The 19854-nt window shown below is 38.2% G+C and overlaps 2 protein-coding genes across 8 annotated transcripts; both read right to left on the bottom strand.

Moving 5' to 3' along the window:
* Positions 1-1252: 1252 nt before the first annotated feature.
* LOC146377508 (uncharacterized) lies at positions 1253-5559 on the bottom strand. 6 transcript variants are annotated; one of them, XR_014801722.1, is made up of 6 exons: positions 5297-5559; positions 4195-4244; positions 3107-3360; positions 2710-2724; positions 2140-2237; positions 1253-1804 (listed from the first exon to the last, which is right to left on the bottom strand). XR_014801722.1 is itself a non-coding variant. In XM_084944839.1 (6 exons), the coding sequence occupies exons 1-6, from the start codon at positions 5338-5340 to the stop codon at positions 1704-1706; spliced, it is 345 nt and encodes a 114-aa protein (XP_084800965.1). In that variant the 5' UTR covers positions 5341-5535; the 3' UTR covers positions 1253-1703. The 6 variants fall into 6 exon arrangements, 1 of the variants encoding a protein (XP_084800965.1); XR_014801720.1 differs by having other exon boundaries at positions 1883-2237; positions 4195-4289; positions 5297-5548; XR_014801718.1 differs by having other exon boundaries at positions 1883-2237; positions 5297-5545.
* Positions 5560-13040: 7481 nt separating this feature from the next.
* Positions 13041-16822, bottom strand: LOC146377507 (myelin-associated glycoprotein-like). Of its 2 annotated transcripts, XM_084943801.1 has the most exons (9): positions 16751-16822; positions 15639-15705; positions 15149-15556; positions 14751-15044; positions 14507-14606; positions 14361-14396; positions 14234-14266; positions 13871-13885; positions 13041-13365 (listed from the first exon to the last, which is right to left on the bottom strand). In XM_084943801.1, exons 2-8 carry the CDS (start codon positions 15682-15684, stop codon positions 13873-13875), a joined length of 930 nt encoding a protein of 309 aa, XP_084799927.1. In that variant the 5' UTR covers positions 15685-15705; positions 16751-16822; the 3' UTR covers positions 13041-13365; positions 13871-13872. The 2 variants fall into 2 exon arrangements, with proteins under 2 accessions (XP_084799927.1, XP_084799928.1); XM_084943802.1 differs by lacking the exons at positions 13041-13365; positions 13871-13885 and having other exon boundaries at positions 14230-14266.
* Positions 16823-19854: the final 3032 nt, after the last annotated feature.

The raw sequence follows: 19854 nt of genomic DNA, 5'->3' as shown, positions 1-19854 counted from the left end.
TAATGTTATGTTGGAATGTTGTTAAAGAGGGTCAAAAATGTTTCAACCCAATTTGTTTTGCAGATTCAGTATAGCAGCTTTATTATAGGGAGAACACAACTTCCAGATTGTATGAGTAAAATTAGTTGTTGTTTTTTCTTTGCCAGTTTAACAGTTTCTGTTTTGCCTGTTAGTACTCCCTGTCTGTTTTCTTACCTGGTTCTTCCTGACCTTGTACTTTCTCCTCATGTTCCCCTCTCCCTCTTTGGACTGACAATCATACACAAATAGATTGTATTCAATTAGATGAAAAATTACATTAATATGAAAAAATACTATTAAGATCGCTAACAAAAAGTCCTCTCTCAGTGTACTTTCAACCAAAAGGCAAATAACCAAACCACATGAACATCTAATAAAATATATAAATATTGAAACACTGATCCGACATTATTCTTGAGAGACGGATCATTTGATCTTACACTTTTACCTGAATGTGGCTCCTCTTTTTGAAAAAACATCCTTATATCCCTTATGAACCTGGCTGTCTCTCTGTACACAAACGCACACACACACACACACAACAGGAGTTATAAGGTTAATGGGCATTCAGTCAGTTAGCTAGTTAGTATCCATTTCAAACAGGACAGTGGTAACAACAGTAGGCTACGGACAATTTTAAGTTTTAGATTTTAAATTGGCTATATATATTTAAATGGGAGCAACAGGGTATTCAAATGTTGCTGATTTTACTACAGAGTAGGACGGATTGTAGGGGAGCAAACATCGTCGGAAAACATGTTTTCAACACTGCAGGTTACCTGGTGTAATGCTTTTCAGCTAAAAAGAAACATGGTCTGACTCCTACTTAACTATATAGAGTAACTGAAGGTTAAATGCAGCTAATATGTCCTGTTTTAAGCCAGGCACTCACACCTCCGATCCGCTGCATCTCAGCCACTATCGCTTGGGCAGCAACGGCGCTAGAGCCAGAGTGGGAGAGCCGAAAAATGGGCTAAAATCGCCCCTGCTCTGATCTAAACAAATTTAACACATCATATTATAATAATTATTTTCTTGTACTCACACTTGTTATTTGATCTCCACCTCAATTTAACAGTAACATGCAACACGCACTGTATTCACAATCTATTTGAATGAAAAAGGTCATTTGCTCTCTGTTGAATATTATTCAATTGTAAGTTTGAAGTTAAAGTTGAAATTTTACTGAATACTGAAGGTCTTCACCGTTCAAGCAATAAACAGCAATAAATTCAGTCTCAGCACAAATGAAGATTTAATGTTCAAAAACAGGTTTACAGTATTGATACATCTGTTTAGAAATCAGGAAGTGGTGGGATTACATTGATAAATGTGCAGTTAACATTCTGGGAAACAATAGTGCAACCTTTAAAGTATGAAAACAAAGAGAAAGCATCATATTAGCTGATTAAAAAATGCTAGAATAAACTATGAACTTCAATGATACGGAGGAGCACAGGTCACTAGAGTTATGCTATGAAAGTATTCACAATACTTTCTGTGGAGCGCCAAACACTAACACTATAAAAAACAACTCAAACATTTCTATGGCAAGCAATGAACTAGTATATACTAAGATTTAACTAGACAGCGCTAAGAGAGGCACAACAATGTAAACCGTGACCATGAACTATGAACAAGAATTGTGCTGTGAGAGAGTCCAGTGAATAAGTCTCTTGCTGTCAGGGGCAGCAGCCAGGGAACCCAACACTGGGTATTTTCCAGAGCAGGAACCCTATACTGCAGGGCAAGGGAGGATTGCAAAGCGGGGCTCCCTGAGTCACTAAAAAGAGGAAGACAGGGATTAAAATGAGATCCAGGTGTAGATCCAGAGATGGGTAGTAATTAGTAACAGTCTTACTTGGTGCAGGGGGAGGCAAAGCGTAGGGGGAAGGAAAGGGTCCGGATGAGGCATGAGTAATGGCCGAAAACACTATTCTGTAGCAAGCTGGGCAGTTATGGCAGGTGCGTGAAATGAAGACGCTATGAGCAGATCAGCGGCTGCATGAAGACAGGTTTATGTCGGTGAGGTACTGGCATCCGACAGACTACTGAGAACAGAGGAAAACAAGGTTAGTAGAGAGTATAACTAGATCTCTGACTGTGAAGTCAACTAACGAGGGTTAGTTGACGTTCTGGCGATGAGTGTTTGAGAGCGCTGGTCTTAAGAGCCTGCAGCCTAATTACTCACAGTTGTGAGTGATTTCAACCATTGCCTGAAAAAAAAAGAAAATACAGGTTTAAAATATATATGTATGATTTTAAATTCAAGCAAAGGAACAAAGGACAGAAACAGAAAGGAATGGGATAGGTGAGAAAACACAATAGGCTGGAAAACTTCAAAGATGGGAAATAAAACAAAACATGAGACACAAGGAACTTTCAAAAAGTGAAAAACTACTAAGAAGAAAAACAAAATGCATAATGTGTATCTTACTCTACATTAATTTCTAAGAGGAAATAAGGGGGAAGTGAAATAAACCACTGCAAGAAGGACTCCTGAAAACCTAACAAAACTTATTCAGCCAGAAATTTTTACTTGCATTTCATTTTTATAATGTTTAAAAATATGTAGAGTATGATCAAATTGTGAATGTAGAAAATGCTGACAAGAGTTACAACTGTAAATTCAGGAGAAGTAATAACATAACATGGATATGTAAACAGCATTAACTTGTTATATCTCACCTTCAGTGTCTCCCCCTGATGAAAACACAGAAAAGAACAGAACATAGGTTATCATTTTAAATTTAATATCAAAACCACCAACAAAGAAAACCATGAAATCCTTGTTAGACAATGACAATGAGGCGGAAAGTTAGACCATCTCTGAAGCGAGTGAAGTACCAAAGACTTAAAACGCCCTTTGGCCTTTAATCAGAATGAATTAACTAATCTCAAGACCTGTGTGGATGCACAATTCCAAAGATATTGGATAAAAAAAAACAAACAAACAAAAAAACCAAGACAAAACAAAATGCCTGCATGAATGCATATCTAATGCTCCAAACTGTAAATTTAAAAAGCAAAAAAGATTTTTGGACGTAGGCAGGTTTCCTCCAGTATGGGAGAATGAACATGGTACCACAACACAGGATGTAACCAGAGCGTCAATGCTTTTTACAACAGTGGCCTTCCATTCAGCACTGGACGCGGAGCTACAGATGACTGAAAGATAATTTTGAAAATAACAAGGAAATTATTTAATTATACACATTAAGCATAAAGAGACTGGAAATAAATAGCTGACCAGTGATGTTACCTGCAAAAAGCAGAAAGAATTCCTTCATAATTTTCTGCTTGGCCATTCTTCTCTGATGTTGGGATGTTTGATTGACACTAAAGAAATCAAAACACTACATTTTACTATGATAACCAAAGCAAACCACAGCTGTCGAAGTGGACTTTATTCAAACAGCATTAATGCCAATCAATATCTCAGGCTTCATTACAGTGACTTAAAAAAATAGAGAGAAGCTCATGCCAGAGCCAGTGAATTTTTTGGCAAATTACATAGGCTACAATACTGTGCAAAAGTGTTGGGCCACCATACATTTCATGTTACCGGGAAAATGGGAAATAAATAGTGGCTTATTGAAATATACAAACAAAAATGGAATTACAATAAATAGGGCAAAAACAGAGTTTTATAATTGTAACAAAGTCGATATTCTGCATGACCATCTTTATTCTCCAACACAGCCTGAACTCTCTTAGGCAAACTTTCTTAAAATCTCTTTAAGTAGTTCTCAGCAATAGTTCTTCAGCATAACTTACAATAATTTATTTTGAGTGCTCCAGTAGATTTTCATAACGTACAGGCTGTGATCAGCTGACCTGCTGCTCTTTGTGGATGTATACACCTGAATTGAACCAGATGTAAGCCAATGTTTCTTTAGTTATCCTGCGTGATTTACATTTTCCACACCGACAGTATACTTTTTATACTAGACTGGCACTGTGCACCAGTCACAGACTGTTTTTTTTTTCTTTACTTTAAATCCATCACAGTGCAGCATACTATCCTGTTTGTCCTGCATTACCTGTAGATCATTTTCATGGAATCTTTAATTGACATAGTTAGTCTAGCTTAGTTTGTTTTGCAGCAGGTTTCACAATATGAAAAACATAATGTCACATGTATACATTTGATTTAAAAACATGAGGACTTACATGTAAGCTTGAAATTTCCAGTTTATCGAATCCCACCGAGGAGTCCTTACCTTTAAGGAAAGGCATGAACGGGACCATTTAACAACCAAGACAACCTAAAATACAAATACTGATACATGATATATACAAATAAACTAAAAGCACAAGCAAGCAGAACTAGTAAACATAACACAAACAACATAATAATGAGTAAACAAGACTCAAAACTCTATTAACAACAAACACTGTGGAAACGACCCTGGGACCATAGCACACACACAGTTTGTGTGTTTGCTGATGTTTGTTGGGTTGATAGAAACGTTGCATTTTAAGTTGCCTGCATCTTTAACATCCTTTAACTTTAACGTCCCTTTATGTTCGCTACTCTTTTTTAGCTCAAATTCAAATACAAATTTTATTTGTCACATACACAATCATACACAGTATGACATGCAGTGAAATGCGTATTGCTGTGCAATTTCCGAAAAGACACGAGAATGAAACTAAAATTAAATATCAAGTATAAATTTAAGTTAAAAACCACAGGTGTGCAAATCAGCAGTGTGCAGACCTAAACCGCAACGAACAAATTTAACCCCTATTGGACACGATTGTGCCTCTTTAATCTCGTTTTATGCGACATCCCCTGGTGATTAATAAACGAACAGGACTGCGTATCATGTGTTACTGTTTAGGCTTAAATCGGCTCGCAGTGACGTGAAATATTCCCAAATACGCACTAAACCTTTCTCTCCATCGTTTCGCCACTTCTTCCAAACTAAACTTTTTCCTACTTTTTTTTACGTAAGAAATTTGATTGGGCAATCCAGTGTCAGTAATGAAAATGAAGAAACGGGCTGCTGCCTTTGCTTCCTGGTCGGTCCATAAGCCCGAAAGTGTGCCTGTCCACCAGGAAAATGCCCGGTTTACCAGATTACCAGTCCAGCCCTGCCTCGGGCCGAGCATGGTTAAAATGTAGACTGAGAGTGTCGCCTTTCGGCTCAACTCTCGCTCCATCACGACAGACCGCTACTGGTCGAGGTGATTACTTTCAACCTAAGCACAAAACTTAAACACAGTTCATACTGTTATCTATTCTGTTGTCATTACAGTACTGTTTTACCTGCTTCTACTCAGTTGTTTGTCTCTGCAAATCTCTGACATCATCTCCTCCGACTCTTTCGGGAGGATTTTCAAATCTTTCCAGCTGGAACCACCCACTTCACTGGAATCCTAGAAAGAAGTACAGCAGTCTTACTAACATACAAAAACATGATCAGGATAAGATGGCGGATACAAAAAATCCTTCACTGGAAATGGGACAGGGCCGTTTCTAACTTTTTTGAGGCCCTATACAAGATTCTGTTTGGCAGACTCTATTTTATAACATTACACGGGGGGGTTACAACTCTTAAAGACATTGCTGTGGTGGTTGCTGTGGATGTTTTGGGTGAACTTGGTGTGTACATTTCCTGTTTTAAGCTGTCTGCCAAAGGGGGGCTGCATTTCATTTCAGAGTGCCAACAGTCTGCTATAACTTGAATTCAAACCGTATTTTATACTTTCAGAAAAGGCCTGTCATTGACATTTATAACACGCACACACACACACACACACACACACATAATTACACCCGTTGAAACTTTATCTCACCATGACAATGTAACTTCACTAAAACCTTTAAAATATGTGGTATAAAAGAGAAAAATGGTGAAACTAATATGTGATATAGACTCATTACATGCAAAGCGAGGTATTTCACGCCTTTATTTGTTACAATTTCGATGATTACAGCTTACAGCTTATAAAAACCCCAAATTCAAAATCGCAGAAAATTAGAATATTACATGAAATCAACACTTCAAAGACCAAGGAACTGGTTGTGAAATTCGGGAGTTCCAGACCACGTCCACTGCCGGTTCAGATAGAGGGAGAGGAAGTGGAGGTGGTCAGCACATACAAGTACCTTGGGCTGTTGGTGGACAACAAACTGGACTGGTCATGCAACACGCAGCACCTATATAAAAAAGGCCAAAGCAAACTGTATTTCCTCAGGAGGCTGGCTCTGCGGTTGGCATGAAGGTGGACAGTCTGGTGACAGTGACAGAGAAGAGGACATTAAAGAAATTGTTGGACATTATGGACAATGCTGGGCATCATCTGCACACGGTCATAAACAACCAGAGGAGTCTGTTTAGTGACAGGTTGCTTCTCCCAAAGTCAAGGACCAACAGACTTAAAAACTCCTTTGTCCCACACGCCATTAAACTGTTTAACTCCTCGCTGGAGGGGAGAGGGAGGAGAAACAGGGGGACAATTGAGGGCGGGAACATTTAATCTGCAGTGCCCTTTTCACTGTGCAGTATTTTTCCATATTCAACGGTGCAATAGACTCAAAATAGTTGAAATGTGGTTATTCCTATGATCCGATTTATGACTATTATATACTCTATATTTATATATGTCTCTGTGTTTATATATGTGTATATATGGTATATTTCTATTTCTGTTTACATTCTTTTGCAACTTCTGTCAGTGCTGTGCTACTGGAAACAGAATTTCCCAGAGGAACCCACCCAAGGGATTAATAAAGTTTTATCTAATCTAATCTAATCTATTCTAATCTCTAAATCAATAAAACAAGGATTTTAAATAGAAAAATGTCAGACCTCTGAAAAGTATAATCATACATATGTACTCAGTACTTAGTTTGGGTCCCCTTTTTTTAAAAAAAAAGGTAAATGGCCTGTATTTGTATAGCACTTTACTAGTCCCTAAGGACCCCAAAGCGCTTTACACATCCAGTCATCCACCCATTGGTGATGGCAAGCTACATTGTAGCCACAGCTGCCCTGGGGCGCACTGACAGAGGCAAGGCTGCCGGACACTGGCGCCACCGGGCCCTCTGACCACCACCAGTAGGCAATGGGTCAAGTGTCTTACCCAAGGACACAACAACTGAGACTGTCCAAGCCGGGGCTCGAACAGGCAACCTTCCGATTACAAGGCGAACTCCCAACTCTTGAGCCACAATCGTCCACAATTACTGCCTCAGTGCAGCGTGGTATGGATGCTATCAGCCTGTGGCACGGCTGAGGTGTTATGGAAGACCAGGATACGTCAATAGCAGCCTTCAGCTCTTCTGCATTGTTTTGTCTCATGTCTCATCTTTCTCTTGGCAATGCCCCATAAATTCTCTATGGGGTTCAGGTCAGGCAAGTTTGTTGGCCAATTGAGCACACTAATCCCTGTATGATATCGCCGTATAACTACCTATATGATGACTTAGACTAATAATGCATGTTAGATAATAAAAGTTATGCATGACTTCAGCTAACACAATTATTTATTGCATATTTTCTTTGGATTTTCTACAATAACTTTATAAATAAATGCAAATCTCGTATTGTTACAGCTTTGAAATACAGAACTTTAAAACTTTCCCTCATGAAAGGTAATAAATCAGTCATCAAGACATATTTTATATGCAGTAAAAGACTGTCAAGATAATTCTGACTATAAAGTCAATGTATTAATGTGAATTTCCTTTGCCAAAACATGCTGCTGACAAAAGCTGAAAACATGACAACTCAATATAGTAAAGCTATGTGAACCCCCCCCCCAAACTTAAAGCAATGTGGTGAGTGACAAAAGGAATGTCATGTTACGCTATGCATGGAAGGCAGAGTTGTGGAGCCAATATTGCAGGACTCAGGTGAGTAACTAGAGTTAAACCACAGCTTTATTGCTGGAAATCAAAGGAAAGGAAATTCAAGGAACTAGTGACGCTACGTCTGATACTGAAACCCCAAGACCTGTGTTGAGCATAGGGGGCATGTCCAAATGAAGTCCATGTCAAGGCCCTTATCAGGTTACAGAATATGGCATGACCAAACATAAATGAGGTCCCGTTTCACTGAAATGAGGGAACTCTTTATGTGATTCGATCTGTTGAAAATGCGGGAATCGATTTCTTGCTTAAACTGGATCCGAGGTGAAAAAAAGGCAAAAAAACATCAGCTGTTAGGGAGCATTTTGGCACAGTAACTCACAATGATAACATACATCTTTAATCAATCACAGATAGGCTTATTCAGGACATCATATGAGTATTCTGCAATTTGGTACATCTTTATGTTTATATATCGACTGGCATGTAGCCCATATGTAATATCACAGCAAGGCTGCTGTACATTGAATAACCAGCAGATGTCAGTACTTCCAAATGAGCTGTTGAACGGGTCTTCATATGATCTGGATTTTGGCAAAGCAAAAAGGCAGATAACACGGCAAAAAAGACAAACTGTCATGAGAATTGGACATATTCTTGGAAATGCTAACTAAAGAAATACACAGGAAACCACCAAACAGACAGGACAGACACCTATAGGGAGGTTGCAAAAAAGAAAGAAGGAAACTAAGGACTTAAATAATCATTAGTTAATCGGGGAGACAGAACACACCAGTCAACACAGTTGAATTAGATCATAATAACAAGACTAGGGCAACAGAATTGAAACACAATGCACGCAGGACAAGAGACTACCAAAAGAAGACAGGACACAAACAGAGATAGACCCAGATTCCAGACACATAAACTTAAACACAGAGGGAAGGAGTAAACACAGACATGTGAATAACAGGAAGACCAGACAACCATAGAGACAGGGCACACAGTAGATACGGAGACATGACCAGGGCCAATGATGAAGATAACTAAATATTGCAAACTAAGGAGAGATCAGGATATAAAAAGATTACAGTTTCATGTTTAGTTTGTAGTCTGTAAACTAGACACAAACCAAAGGTAAGTCAACACCGAAACAAAGACTGACACTTCACATACCCAGAGAAACCATACAGGGGATATGACAGACTGGAGAAACTGAAGGTAAAAAAGCACAAAGATGCTGAAGACAGGACAGACTGGTCACAAAAAAAAAGAACTAACATATAACAAGAAATCAAGAGCTATAACTATCAAACTCAGAGGCACTCAAACATAATATACTCAGGAACGAGAACATAAATAATTTCTGAATTTCAAGACAATTTATGATAAGTCCATAAAAAACTCAAAATACTGAGCCAAAGGCAGCAGCTGAGTATAAACAATGAATTACAATCAATTACAAAGAAGGGACAATGGCAGCAAATAAACTGAGGGGAATAAGATATGACCAGAGATTACAGAATGAATCAGGAATTGAAGTTAACCTTTACCTGGATTACTTAAGAACTTTATAAGTCACAGAATCAACAGTTTCCAAGAAGTTTGGTTTCTTAATTGCTGTTTGAGTGTGAATTAGAGAGTGGCTAGTAAAGATAAAAAAACAAACAGAATGCAAAAAGTCATAGTTTGCTCCTAATAATCATTAATAAATAGAACGCATCAAAAAACAGGCGCAGATTTTTACAGTCTTAGTTTCTGTTCTGGCAGGGGCTGTCTCTGGTGATGTCCACATGGATGGCAACAACAGCATCTGATACATGTTGGTGAAACATCACAATACACTGGTGCAGCCATGTCAGCTATTTGACACACTGGATGGGAAAACCTGTTACACCACGCTGCTATGACACCCAGCCTAACGGAGGGTGGAGGCTGCTGGATATCATTGGAGCATTTTGTGGAGGGGCTTCCGGGAGGATTGGCAGACTGGGTCAGATGTCACTGGCCAGCGAATCCAAGGGCCAGATATAATTGTAATCAGCCAGTGGGCACTATGTCTGCCACCCCTGCTCTACGCCTTTGACCAGTTGATAAAAAATGATGGTCAAGCGGCCTGACCTTACGTATTTTGTAAAGATTATAAGTAGTTGTAAGTTGATACATTTTTATAAGTTAACAGTTATATTGTAACTGATTATTGTCAATGTCCCTCTGTCCTTGCTGGCTGAACCTGCCATTTCTGTTTGTTTCCCTACATCCTGGAGCTCCCTGTCTCTCTCTCCCTTTTATGTGTGTTTCTGTGTTTGCCTGTGTCCTAGGTTTTGTACATCGCTGGGGTCTGAGAGGTTCCCTCTCTGGAGACAGCCACACCTGCTGATGATCAGACTCACCTGTTGCTGATGAACCGATCACAAGCGGTTGTTGATCAATGGTCATGACAATTTGCATATTAATGATTGTGTTATTGAGTTATTGTGCAAACGTACTATTTATAACAGGAGTCTCAAACTGCAGTCCTCGAGGGCCGGTGTCCTGAGACCTTTCCATGTGTCCCTGTTGCAACACACCTGAATACAATTAGTAGGTCATTAGCAAGAGTATAGAACTTGACTGCATGGTGAGGTGGCAATTCAGCCATTTGATTCATGTTAAAGCAGCTCATGAATGAATGAACATGGTGCAATAAAAGTACTTTCAGAAGTACTTTTTTCTAAACACCTACATTTACTTAAATTTACTTGAGTAGGATTAGGGGTTGCCACTTCCGCATGCAGTCAAGTTCTATACTCTTGCTAATGACCTACAGGGAGTGCAGAATTATTAGGCAAGTTGTATTTTTGAGGAATAATTTTATTATTGAACAACAACCATGTTCTCAATGAACCCAAAAAACTCATTAATATCAAAGCTGAATGTTTTTGGAAGTAGTTTTTAGTTTGTTTTTAGTTTTAGCTATTTTAGGGGGATATCTGTGTGTGCAGGTGACTATTACTGTGCATAATTATTAGGCAACTTAACAAAAAACAAATATATACCCATGTCAATTATTTATTTTTACCAGTGAAACCAATATAACATCTCCACATTCACAAATATACATTTCTGACATTCAAAAACAAAACAAAAACAAATCAGCGACCAATACAGCCACCTTTCTTTGCAAGGACACTCAAAAGCCTGCCATCCATGGATTCTGTCAGTGTTTTGATCTGTTCACCATCAACATTGCGTGCAGCAGCAACCACAGCCTCCCAGACACTGTTCAGATAGGTGTACTGTTTTCCCTCCTTGTAAATCTCACATTTGATGATGGACCAAAGGTTCTCAATGGGGTCCAGATCAGGTGAACAAGGTGGCCATGTCATTAGTTTTTCTTCTTTTATACCCTTTCTTGCCAGCCACGCTGTGGAGTACTTGGACGCGTGTGATGGAGCATTGTCCTGCATGAAAATCATGTTTTTCTTGAAGGATGCAGACTTCTTCCTGTACCACTGTTTGAAGAAGGTGTCTTCCAGAAACTGGCAGTAGGACTGGGAGTTGAGCTTGACTCCATCCTCAAACCGAAAAGGCCCCACAAGCTCATCTTTGATGATACCAGCCCAAACCAGTACTCCACCTCCACCTTGCTGGCGTCTGAGTCGGACTGGAGCTTTCTGCCCTTTACCAATCCAGCCATGGGCCCATCCATCTGGCCCATCAAGACTCACTCTCATTTCATCAGTCCATAAAACCTTAGAAAAATCAGTCTTGAGATATTTCTTGGCCCAGTTTTGACCTTTCAGCTTGTGTGTCTTGTTCAGTGGTGGTCGTCTTTCAGCCTTTCTTACCTTGGCCATGTCTCTGAGTATTGCACACCTTGTGCTTTTGGGCACTCCAGTGATGTTGCAGCTCTGAAATATGGCCAAACTGGTGGCAAGTGGCATCTTGGCAGCTGCACGCTTGACTTTTCTCAGTTCATGGGCAGTTATTTTGCGCCTTGGTTTTTCCACACGCTTCTTGCGACCCTGTTGACTATTTTGAATGAAACGCTTGATTGTTCGATGATCACGCTTCAAAAGCTTTGCAATTTTGAGACTGCTGCATCCCTCTGCAAGATATCTCACTATTTTTGACTTTTCTGAGCCCGTCAAGTCCTTCTTTTGACCCATTTTGCCAAAGGAAAGGAATTTGCCTAATAATTATGCACACCTGATATAGGGTGTTGATGTCATTAGACCACACCCCTTCTCATTACAGAGATGCACATCACCTAATATGCTTAATTGGTAGTAGGCTTTCGAGCCTATACAGCTTGGAGTAAGACAACATGCATGAAGAGGATGATGTGGACAAAATACTCATTTGCCTAATAATTCTGCACTCCCTGTACTAATTGTATTCAGGTCTGTTGCAACAAGGACACATGGAAAAATGTTTCAGGACACCGGCCCTCGAGGATTGCAGTTTGAGACGTCTGGTTTATAAGGTTGGGGAAACCTGCAGTCCACTGAGACTGAAGAAGTCACTTGGATGAGTGATGAAAAGTTTCTCACACGGAAAACGCTGCATTCAGATGAACAGAATCAACAAGTAGTTAGTTTTCCATTACTCACGACTCTGTTAAGACTACAGATAATCTTTAAATACATCAGATTTTTATAGTAATCTCACTTCCTCCACACAAGTTGACACACACAGACTTATAGTGAGACAAACAATTGTCTCTGTCTTGTGCTGTAGTGGCATCACAGGGCCTGTTTTCAGTAACCCTTCCCTCTTCACAACTGAGTATCTTCTTTTCAATCTCATGTGCTGATCAAAATCTCCACATTAAAATTAGTTATTACTGTTCGTCTTAAAATATGACAGATCGCATTTTGATTCTCTTTAAAAGCTTTAAATAGCTCTACAATTAGAATTAAAATCCATCTTTAACTTTAGAGCGTCTTTGTTTCCCAACATTTTCCATAATTTTCCCCTTAATTATATTCATTAATGAAATGGAGTATGAATGTGTGTGAATGCTAGACAGAAAGCACTTAGAAGAAGGTGCTTGCGCGAATGGGTGTGAATGGGTGTGCAAGTCATGTTGTATAAAGTACTTTCAGTGATCCAGGAGAGTAAATTAAATTAAAATTTTACTGAATACTGAAGGTCTTTATGGTTCAAACAATGAATTCAGTCTCAAGACAAATGAAGATTTATTCTTGAAAAATAGGCTTACAGTATTGATACATCTGTTTAGAAAACAGGAAGTGGTGGGCTTACATTGCTACATGCTCAGTTAACATTTCTGGCATAAATCATCTATCACATGATAGCGCATCCTTTCAAGCATGAATACAAAGAGAAAGGATCATACTAGTTAATAAAAAAGGGTAGAAGCTATCTGTTGAAGAAAAAGCTTTTTTCTATTACATTTTTGTGTGTGTGGTTTTTTTTAAACATTTTTCTAACATATTTTCCTGAAGCTGTTATGCAAATGGAAAGCAGAATGTAACCATTTGAATTTGGTCCCCTTCTTGATTTCATTTCATTGTCTGAAAAATAAGAAAATACAGGTTTGAAGTATATACGTGCGATTTTAAGTTCAAGCAAAGGAACAAGATACAGGCACAGAAGGGAACAGGACTATTCTGTTTCTGTCCTTTGATCCAGTAGGCTGGAAGCCTTCAAAGATGTGAGGAATAACAAAGCACGAGACACAAGGAACTTTCAAAAGTGAAAAACAACTAAGAAGAAAAACAAAATGCATAATGTGTCTCTAACTCTACATCAACTTCTAAGACTTTGTAAAATGAAGGGGAAGTGAAATCAACCACTGCGAAGAGGACTCCTGCAAACCTAATTCGACTCTTATGATCAGACTATTTTACTTGTATTTAATTTTTATAATTTTAAAAAATATGATGAAATCAGGACTGTAAATAATGCTGAAAGGAGCTTTAACTTCAAGAGAAATGAAATTCAAGAGTAATAACATAAGTAATTAAGCAATAACATAATAAATCTGTCTTAAAGAAGCATTCATTTTTCATATCTCACCTTCAGCGTCTTCCCCTGATGAAACCACAGACAAACAAGAACAGAAAATGAGATATCATTTTAAATTTAGTATCAAAAACAACAAAGAAAAACAAATCTACCCTGTTTCTTGAAATGACTGTGAGACCATTGAGGCATTTGTGCACGGAAAGTTAGTGGTGAAGTAAGTGGAGAACCAAAAACCAAAAATCCCTTTGGCCTTTAATCAGAATGGCTTGAATGATTTAATTTAATTAGAAATGTAATCTTGAAGACGTGTGTGGATGTACAATTCCAAAGATTTTGTAATTTTAAAAAAAACATACATGCGTATTTAATGCTCCAAACTGTAAAAACAAAAGAAAAGAAACATTTTTTTCTCACCTGCGAGATAATCTGGAAAGCCTGTTCCACATGCTGTGATAAATAAAAACAATCATTATATTGTTATCATATATGATGACAGGCTCAGAAACCAACTGCATCTGATCCAAAATATTTTTCTACTTACGTTCCTTCTTGATTTTGAAGCTCTGCAATGCGGTTCCTTAAACAGAACAAAAAAATGTATATTAAAGAGCGTACTGTAGAACTGATGAGAGGAAAAATGTCTCCTCCTTGTTAACAGAAAGCTTGATTCTCTATAAAATGACTCACTTGTATTTTTTTGCCATGAAAATGCAGAAGATGCCAAAGAGCAGAGCTGTACCAATCCCCACTACAGCAGGAATGATGATGTGATTATAGCTCTCAATACCTGGAAATACACAGAATTTATGACATCATTAAGAATGCATACAGTCATTGAAAGATACTTTTAACAGTGATCTTAACATTTTCTTAATCATGCAAAGTTAAGGTGAACCAACATATTGGAAGTGAAGAACTGAAAGGATCTCACGTTTTACATTCAGTGTGAATTTTGAGGAGGATGTTTGCCCTCCATTAAATTTAGCTGTGCATGTCAGCTCTCTGTTGTCATCCTTCTCCTCAGGAATAAATGTCAGGATGGACTGTGTCTCCCAGTTGCCAGAATGAATTAGTCTATGGTACACAATGATCCTTTCTGTCTTCCAGTTCCATGTAAGTGTAGGTACATGGGTTGGACAGGTGTGCATGACTGAACAGATGACAGTGTAGGGCTCTCCTTGAGTGGCTGCCATTGGCTGAATCAATGTAGGCTCTGCAGGGTCAGCTGAAGATGAAAAAGGCAGACATTAAGACAGTAAGAGGCAAAGTGATTTAACAGAAAACTGGTATAGATATTTGGAATTGGAAGGTGGAAAGTCGGTGACATACTGATCATGTTCAACTCGACGCAGTCTTCAACAAAGGAGAACATGTCCTTTGTGGGTTCATTGCCTTCTCCCTTTACTAGTTCAATTCTGAAACAGAAAGGCCCATTGTCATGATTTCTAATTTGAGTTATTTCTAAGGTGCAGTTGTTCTGGCCCAGCTCTCCCAACATCGCTGTTCGGCCCTTAAAGTTGTCCTTAATCAGTGTAGCATCACTATGAAAGATGTTGTTTCCTTTAGTATCTGGTGTTTTGCCTTTATAGTGCCACATTGCTCTGAGTCTGGACGTGGGCAGGTTTCCTCCAGTATGGGAGAATGAACATGGTACCACAACACAGGATGTAACCAGAGCGTCAATGCTTTTTTCAACAGTGGCCTTCCATTCAGCACTGGACACGGAGTTACAGATGACTGAAAGAGAATTAAGCGAATGTCACTTATAAAGGTATAGAGCACTTATAAAACAATTGTAAATAAAAAGCTGGCTCATTACCTGCAAAAATCAGACAAGTTATCATAAACTTTGCCTCTTTGTCCATGCTTCTCCTTTGTGTAACACACTGGAAAAATAAATAAACTGAACAAATTAGCTGTCAAAAATGAAGCAACTTGAAAAATATATTCATATGAAATTCAAATAATTAAGATTTTCATATATATTACTATATATACTCTCTGTATTTTGTCACTGCCTTGCCTCTGTCATTTATATTTTGAAAAAATTGTTTTATTTTTACTTGTATGCAGCAAATCGCTCACTACCCTTAGTAGTTCCTTATCTTTGTATATTTAAAGTCTTTGCCATTTGACATCAAACTGTAAGAGGGTATCAGGGGTTCTTAGAACCTTCAGTGACTATAAAAAAATAGACATGACCAGGTCAGAGCTTCAAATCTGGCAGTATCTCTATGCATGCTTTGACATCATTCATTACTGTGAAATTCTTAGTAAGTTACATAAGCTACAGTATTGCACAACCCATATGGAAAAGAAATAGTAAAAACTTATATGTGATTACTCATGAAAGTGGCCACTTTCTCATTACTTTCATACATTGTTTTAGTAAGTATCCAAAACATACAAGTTTCATTATATAATTTCTCAAGGGATCTTATATCTGTTTTCACTCTTATATGCTTTTCATACAAGTTTCACACAAGACAGATACAAACTTTATAAGATTTATATATAACTTTTCCATATGGGAACAGTCTTGAGCCACTGTTCATTTCTCTATATTTTGCAAGGAAAATGAGAAATAAGTGCAGATATTTACTAAAATATTTACCAACACATGGAAATACAGCACATAAAGAAAAAACAAGTTTTTGCAATTCTAACAAACTTAAAGTTGATATTTGGTTTGAACACCTTTATTCTCCAAGACAGCCTTTACTCCTTTATGCACGCTTTCTTGTTATTTCACTAAGAAGTCTTAAGCAATAGTTCTCAAGGCTTCTTGAAGGACACTGAATGCTTTCTTTTGTTCCTTCCTCTTTCAATGCCCATTTAGCCAATGTCCAAAGAAAAACTTTGAAAGACCTTCAGAGAACTATTTTTCAAGACTTGTTATCTAATAATCATATAATCATATAAATATCTTACCTGCTGTCTGGCTGATTTATATAAGGCTGATTTATATAAGGCTACAAAACACTTTAGCAATGTGTCTGAGTCTTTCAGATTTTTACTTTCAAATCCCCCTCAAAGGGACCACCCACTTGCCTCTGACTGCAGACAGAAGCACAGCCTTCTAATTGTTTTTTTTTTTTTAATAAAATATGCTTTTCTTTGTGACATGTTAGTTAGTTTCAGTTCTCCATGAACACTTTATCTCACTACAATAATCTGTACCCTTTTTTCTTCCCAGTTGAACTAACAACACGTAAGATAGTGATATCTTAATATGATTCCATATTTTTTTCAAAATATTGTTTATTTGTAAAACACCAAAACATCTGTGGAGAATAGATCAGTGTGCCATGGAGCAAAGGCTCATTTCTGAGAAGTATTACCGGAAATTAATAAGGATACCAACATATTGCACATTACATTTAATATGTAACACATGGATTTTATTTTATATTTACCTTATCTAGGTTTTACTAAACTCTAAATTAATAAATAATAATGGGTGGGACAGTTATTGGTATGCACTATACTACCACACTAGTTTCAAATCCAGTGGCTGGCCAGGGCCTTTGTGTGTACAGTGACATGCGCTCCGTGTTTCCTGTGTGACTTCTGCGCCTTTCTTCCACAATCTAAAGACCTGCATGTTAAGTTAATTGGTGATTTTAAAATTGACTTTAGGCGTGAATGTGAATGTGAGCTCAAATAGCTGTTTGTCTCTCTATGTTAGCCCTTTGATAGATGGGTGAACTGTGCAGTTTTCAGCCCACCTCTATCCCCCAATGGATGGAACAACAACAACAACAATAACAACAATAACAATAACAACAATAACAACAACAACAACAATAATAATAATAATAATAATAATAATAATAATAATAATAATAATAATAATAATAATATAGTCAAAACATTTCCGATAATTCCAACTCTATCCATTTTGAGGAACCTAAATTTAATTGTCAGAGTGCAATTTTTGCTAATTAAATGCAATTAAGCAACTCATCATCATTTTACTTCCAGAAACAATAAACTTGTCAAACAGACACAAACACAATTTACCTTTTCACTTGTTTAGATTCAATTCAATGTCTACTTTAAAGATATATGTTGTATTTAACTTGTCTTTGTGCCATTTTGAAATGGCACATTTGAACCAGTGAGCTATTTTTGATTTTAACAGCTCATTGTCTATGCACGGGAAGTGACTGGTTCACTGTGCAAGATCTAATCGTGGAATAAATGCACATGTTCTGTGTGGGTAAATTTGTAAAATCTGACAAAAGCAGGGCAGCCTCTTCCCGTGTTAAAGGAACAGAGTGCATTCAGGTACGTTTGAGGGTGCAATGATATTTTGAAAATATGCATGATGAAAATAAAATAACCTGGAATTAACTCAAAGGCAAAGGAGAAACTTGCCTGTTATCAGCAGATATCCACCACTAAACATATCTAAATACAGTTTGTTGAGTTTCTTCCGCTGCTACAAGGCCAACAGTAACTTTTCTATGTGATTTTAAAACAACTTTGACAACATCTGAACTAATAGTAAAAAATGTATTAATAACTTACTATGCATTTTTTCTCATTTATTGTGTTAAATGCTTGCTTCTGATAAGGCCATAGAGAAAGCAGAACAGAAAATTAGAAAGCGTGTTATCACAAATAAACACTCCATTTCTGGAAGCATGTGGGGAAATTACTGTGAGCCCAGTGATGCACTGGGGTGTGAAAGCGGAAGTTTAAAGTCTCTCAGTTATCAAAAACGGCTGCAACACCCTAACCAAAAAGAGAATGACGTCAAGGTTGTTATTTTTAGTAAAGACAGATCTGTACGTCCTCACATCAACCCAAAGAAACAGTGGTATTCATCTATGAAAAAGTCCCATATGCTAAATGTAATTCAAATATTTTCCTGCATAAGTCACATACTCACAACACTGAAGCAACTGAGTGCACACTCAGAGAAAGACTATAAACTGACACTAAAAAAAATATTTTGTAGCTGGGCCTCTAGAAGAAATCTTCTTTCATTCTTTTAATTTATTTCAGTATTGCCATAGAGTATTTATATTACATAAAAAAGAAAAGTAACACATAGAACTAATTCGTCTTGATGCATGCTCAATCATCAAGGTAAGTAAATCCCAAAGGTTGATTCTGTTTATCTGGACGTAACGTTTTCAGTGGGAGAAATGTTTCATCACTCATCCAAGTGACTTCTTCAGTCTCAGCTGACTGCAGGTTTCCCCAATCTTATAAACAGTACATTGCATAATGACTGAAACCAGCCCACTGAAGGAACAATGGGCTGGGAGGTCAGTTCCTTAACCTTAATTATGCACATTCTTATGACCATTGATCAACAACCACTGACCAAAACCCACTTATCAAAGACCACTGATCAATGGCCATGAGTACCATTCACAGAGAGTTGGGGAATGGCCGCAATCACAGCATTGTAAGATGGTGAAAGATGTACCCTTAGGCCCCCTCCTCGATTCAGAGATGGTCTTTCCCAGTTTCACGTAAATGGCCTCCTTGACTCCGCGCTCAAACCAGCTTTCCTCCCTGTCCAGGATGTGGAACATCCTCATCATTGAAAGAGTGTCCACTGGCCTGTAGGTGTAAATAGACTGCAGAGTCCTGGCCTGACGAGGTAGCTCTTCTGTGTTGTGCCATCCGCTTCGCCAGAGGTTGTTTGGTTTCCCCGATGTATAAATCCTGGCAATCCTCCTGGCACTTAACAGCGTACACTATGTTACTCTGTTTGTGTCGGGGGACCCGCTCCTTGGGGTGGACCAATTTTTGGCACAGCGTGTTTTGGGGTTTAAAAGCCACAGAGACGTGGTGTTTAGAAAAAATGCATCTCAACTGCTCCAATACTCCTGACACATATGGGATCATTACAGGTTTTCGCTTGGGCAGCGGTTGTCCTTCTCTCCTGGATCAGCTTTCTTTAGGTGCCTTTCCAGCTTTGACAAAAGTCCAGCTGGGATAACCACATTTACTCAGGGCCTTCTTGATGTGCTGTTCTTCTGCCTCCCTGGGTGCTGTGTCAGTGGGGATGGTGT

The sequence above is a fragment of the Perissodus microlepis genome, chromosome 11 (assembly GCF_051167445.1).
Source record: "Perissodus microlepis isolate ML-2025 ecotype Zambia chromosome 11, ASM5116744v1, whole genome shotgun sequence".
Classification (NCBI taxonomy): Eukaryota; Metazoa; Chordata; class Actinopteri; order Cichliformes; family Cichlidae; genus Perissodus; species Perissodus microlepis.
This window is presented reverse-complemented; position numbering and strand designations above follow the sequence as displayed.

Excerpts from the sequence above, each read along its gene's own strand:
- LOC146377507 (XM_084943801.1), bottom strand. The coding sequence starts at position 15,684 with ATGGACAAAGAGGCAAAGTTTATGATAACTTGTCTGATTTTTGCAG. Across the intron at positions 14,607-14,750 it reads ATTCACACTGAATGTAAAAC|GTATTGAGAGCTATAATCAC; the intron begins GTGAGATCCTTT and ends GTGTATTTCCAG. Across the intron at positions 14,397-14,506 it reads TTCATGGCAAAAAAATACAA|GAACCGCATTGCAGAGCTTC; the intron begins GTGAGTCATTTT and ends GTTCTGTTTAAG.
- LOC146377508 (XM_084944839.1), bottom strand. The coding sequence starts at position 5,340 with ATGATGTCAGAGATTTGCAGAGACAAACAACTGAGTAGAAGCAG. Across the intron at positions 3,361-5,296 it reads AAACAACTGAGTAGAAGCAG|TGTCAATCAAACATCCCAAC; the intron begins GTAAAACAGTAC and ends TGATTTCTTTAG. Across the intron at positions 1,805-2,212 it reads GGTTGAAATCACTCACAACT|TGACTCAGGGAGCCCCGCTT; the intron begins GTGAGTAATTAG and ends TCCTCTTTTTAG.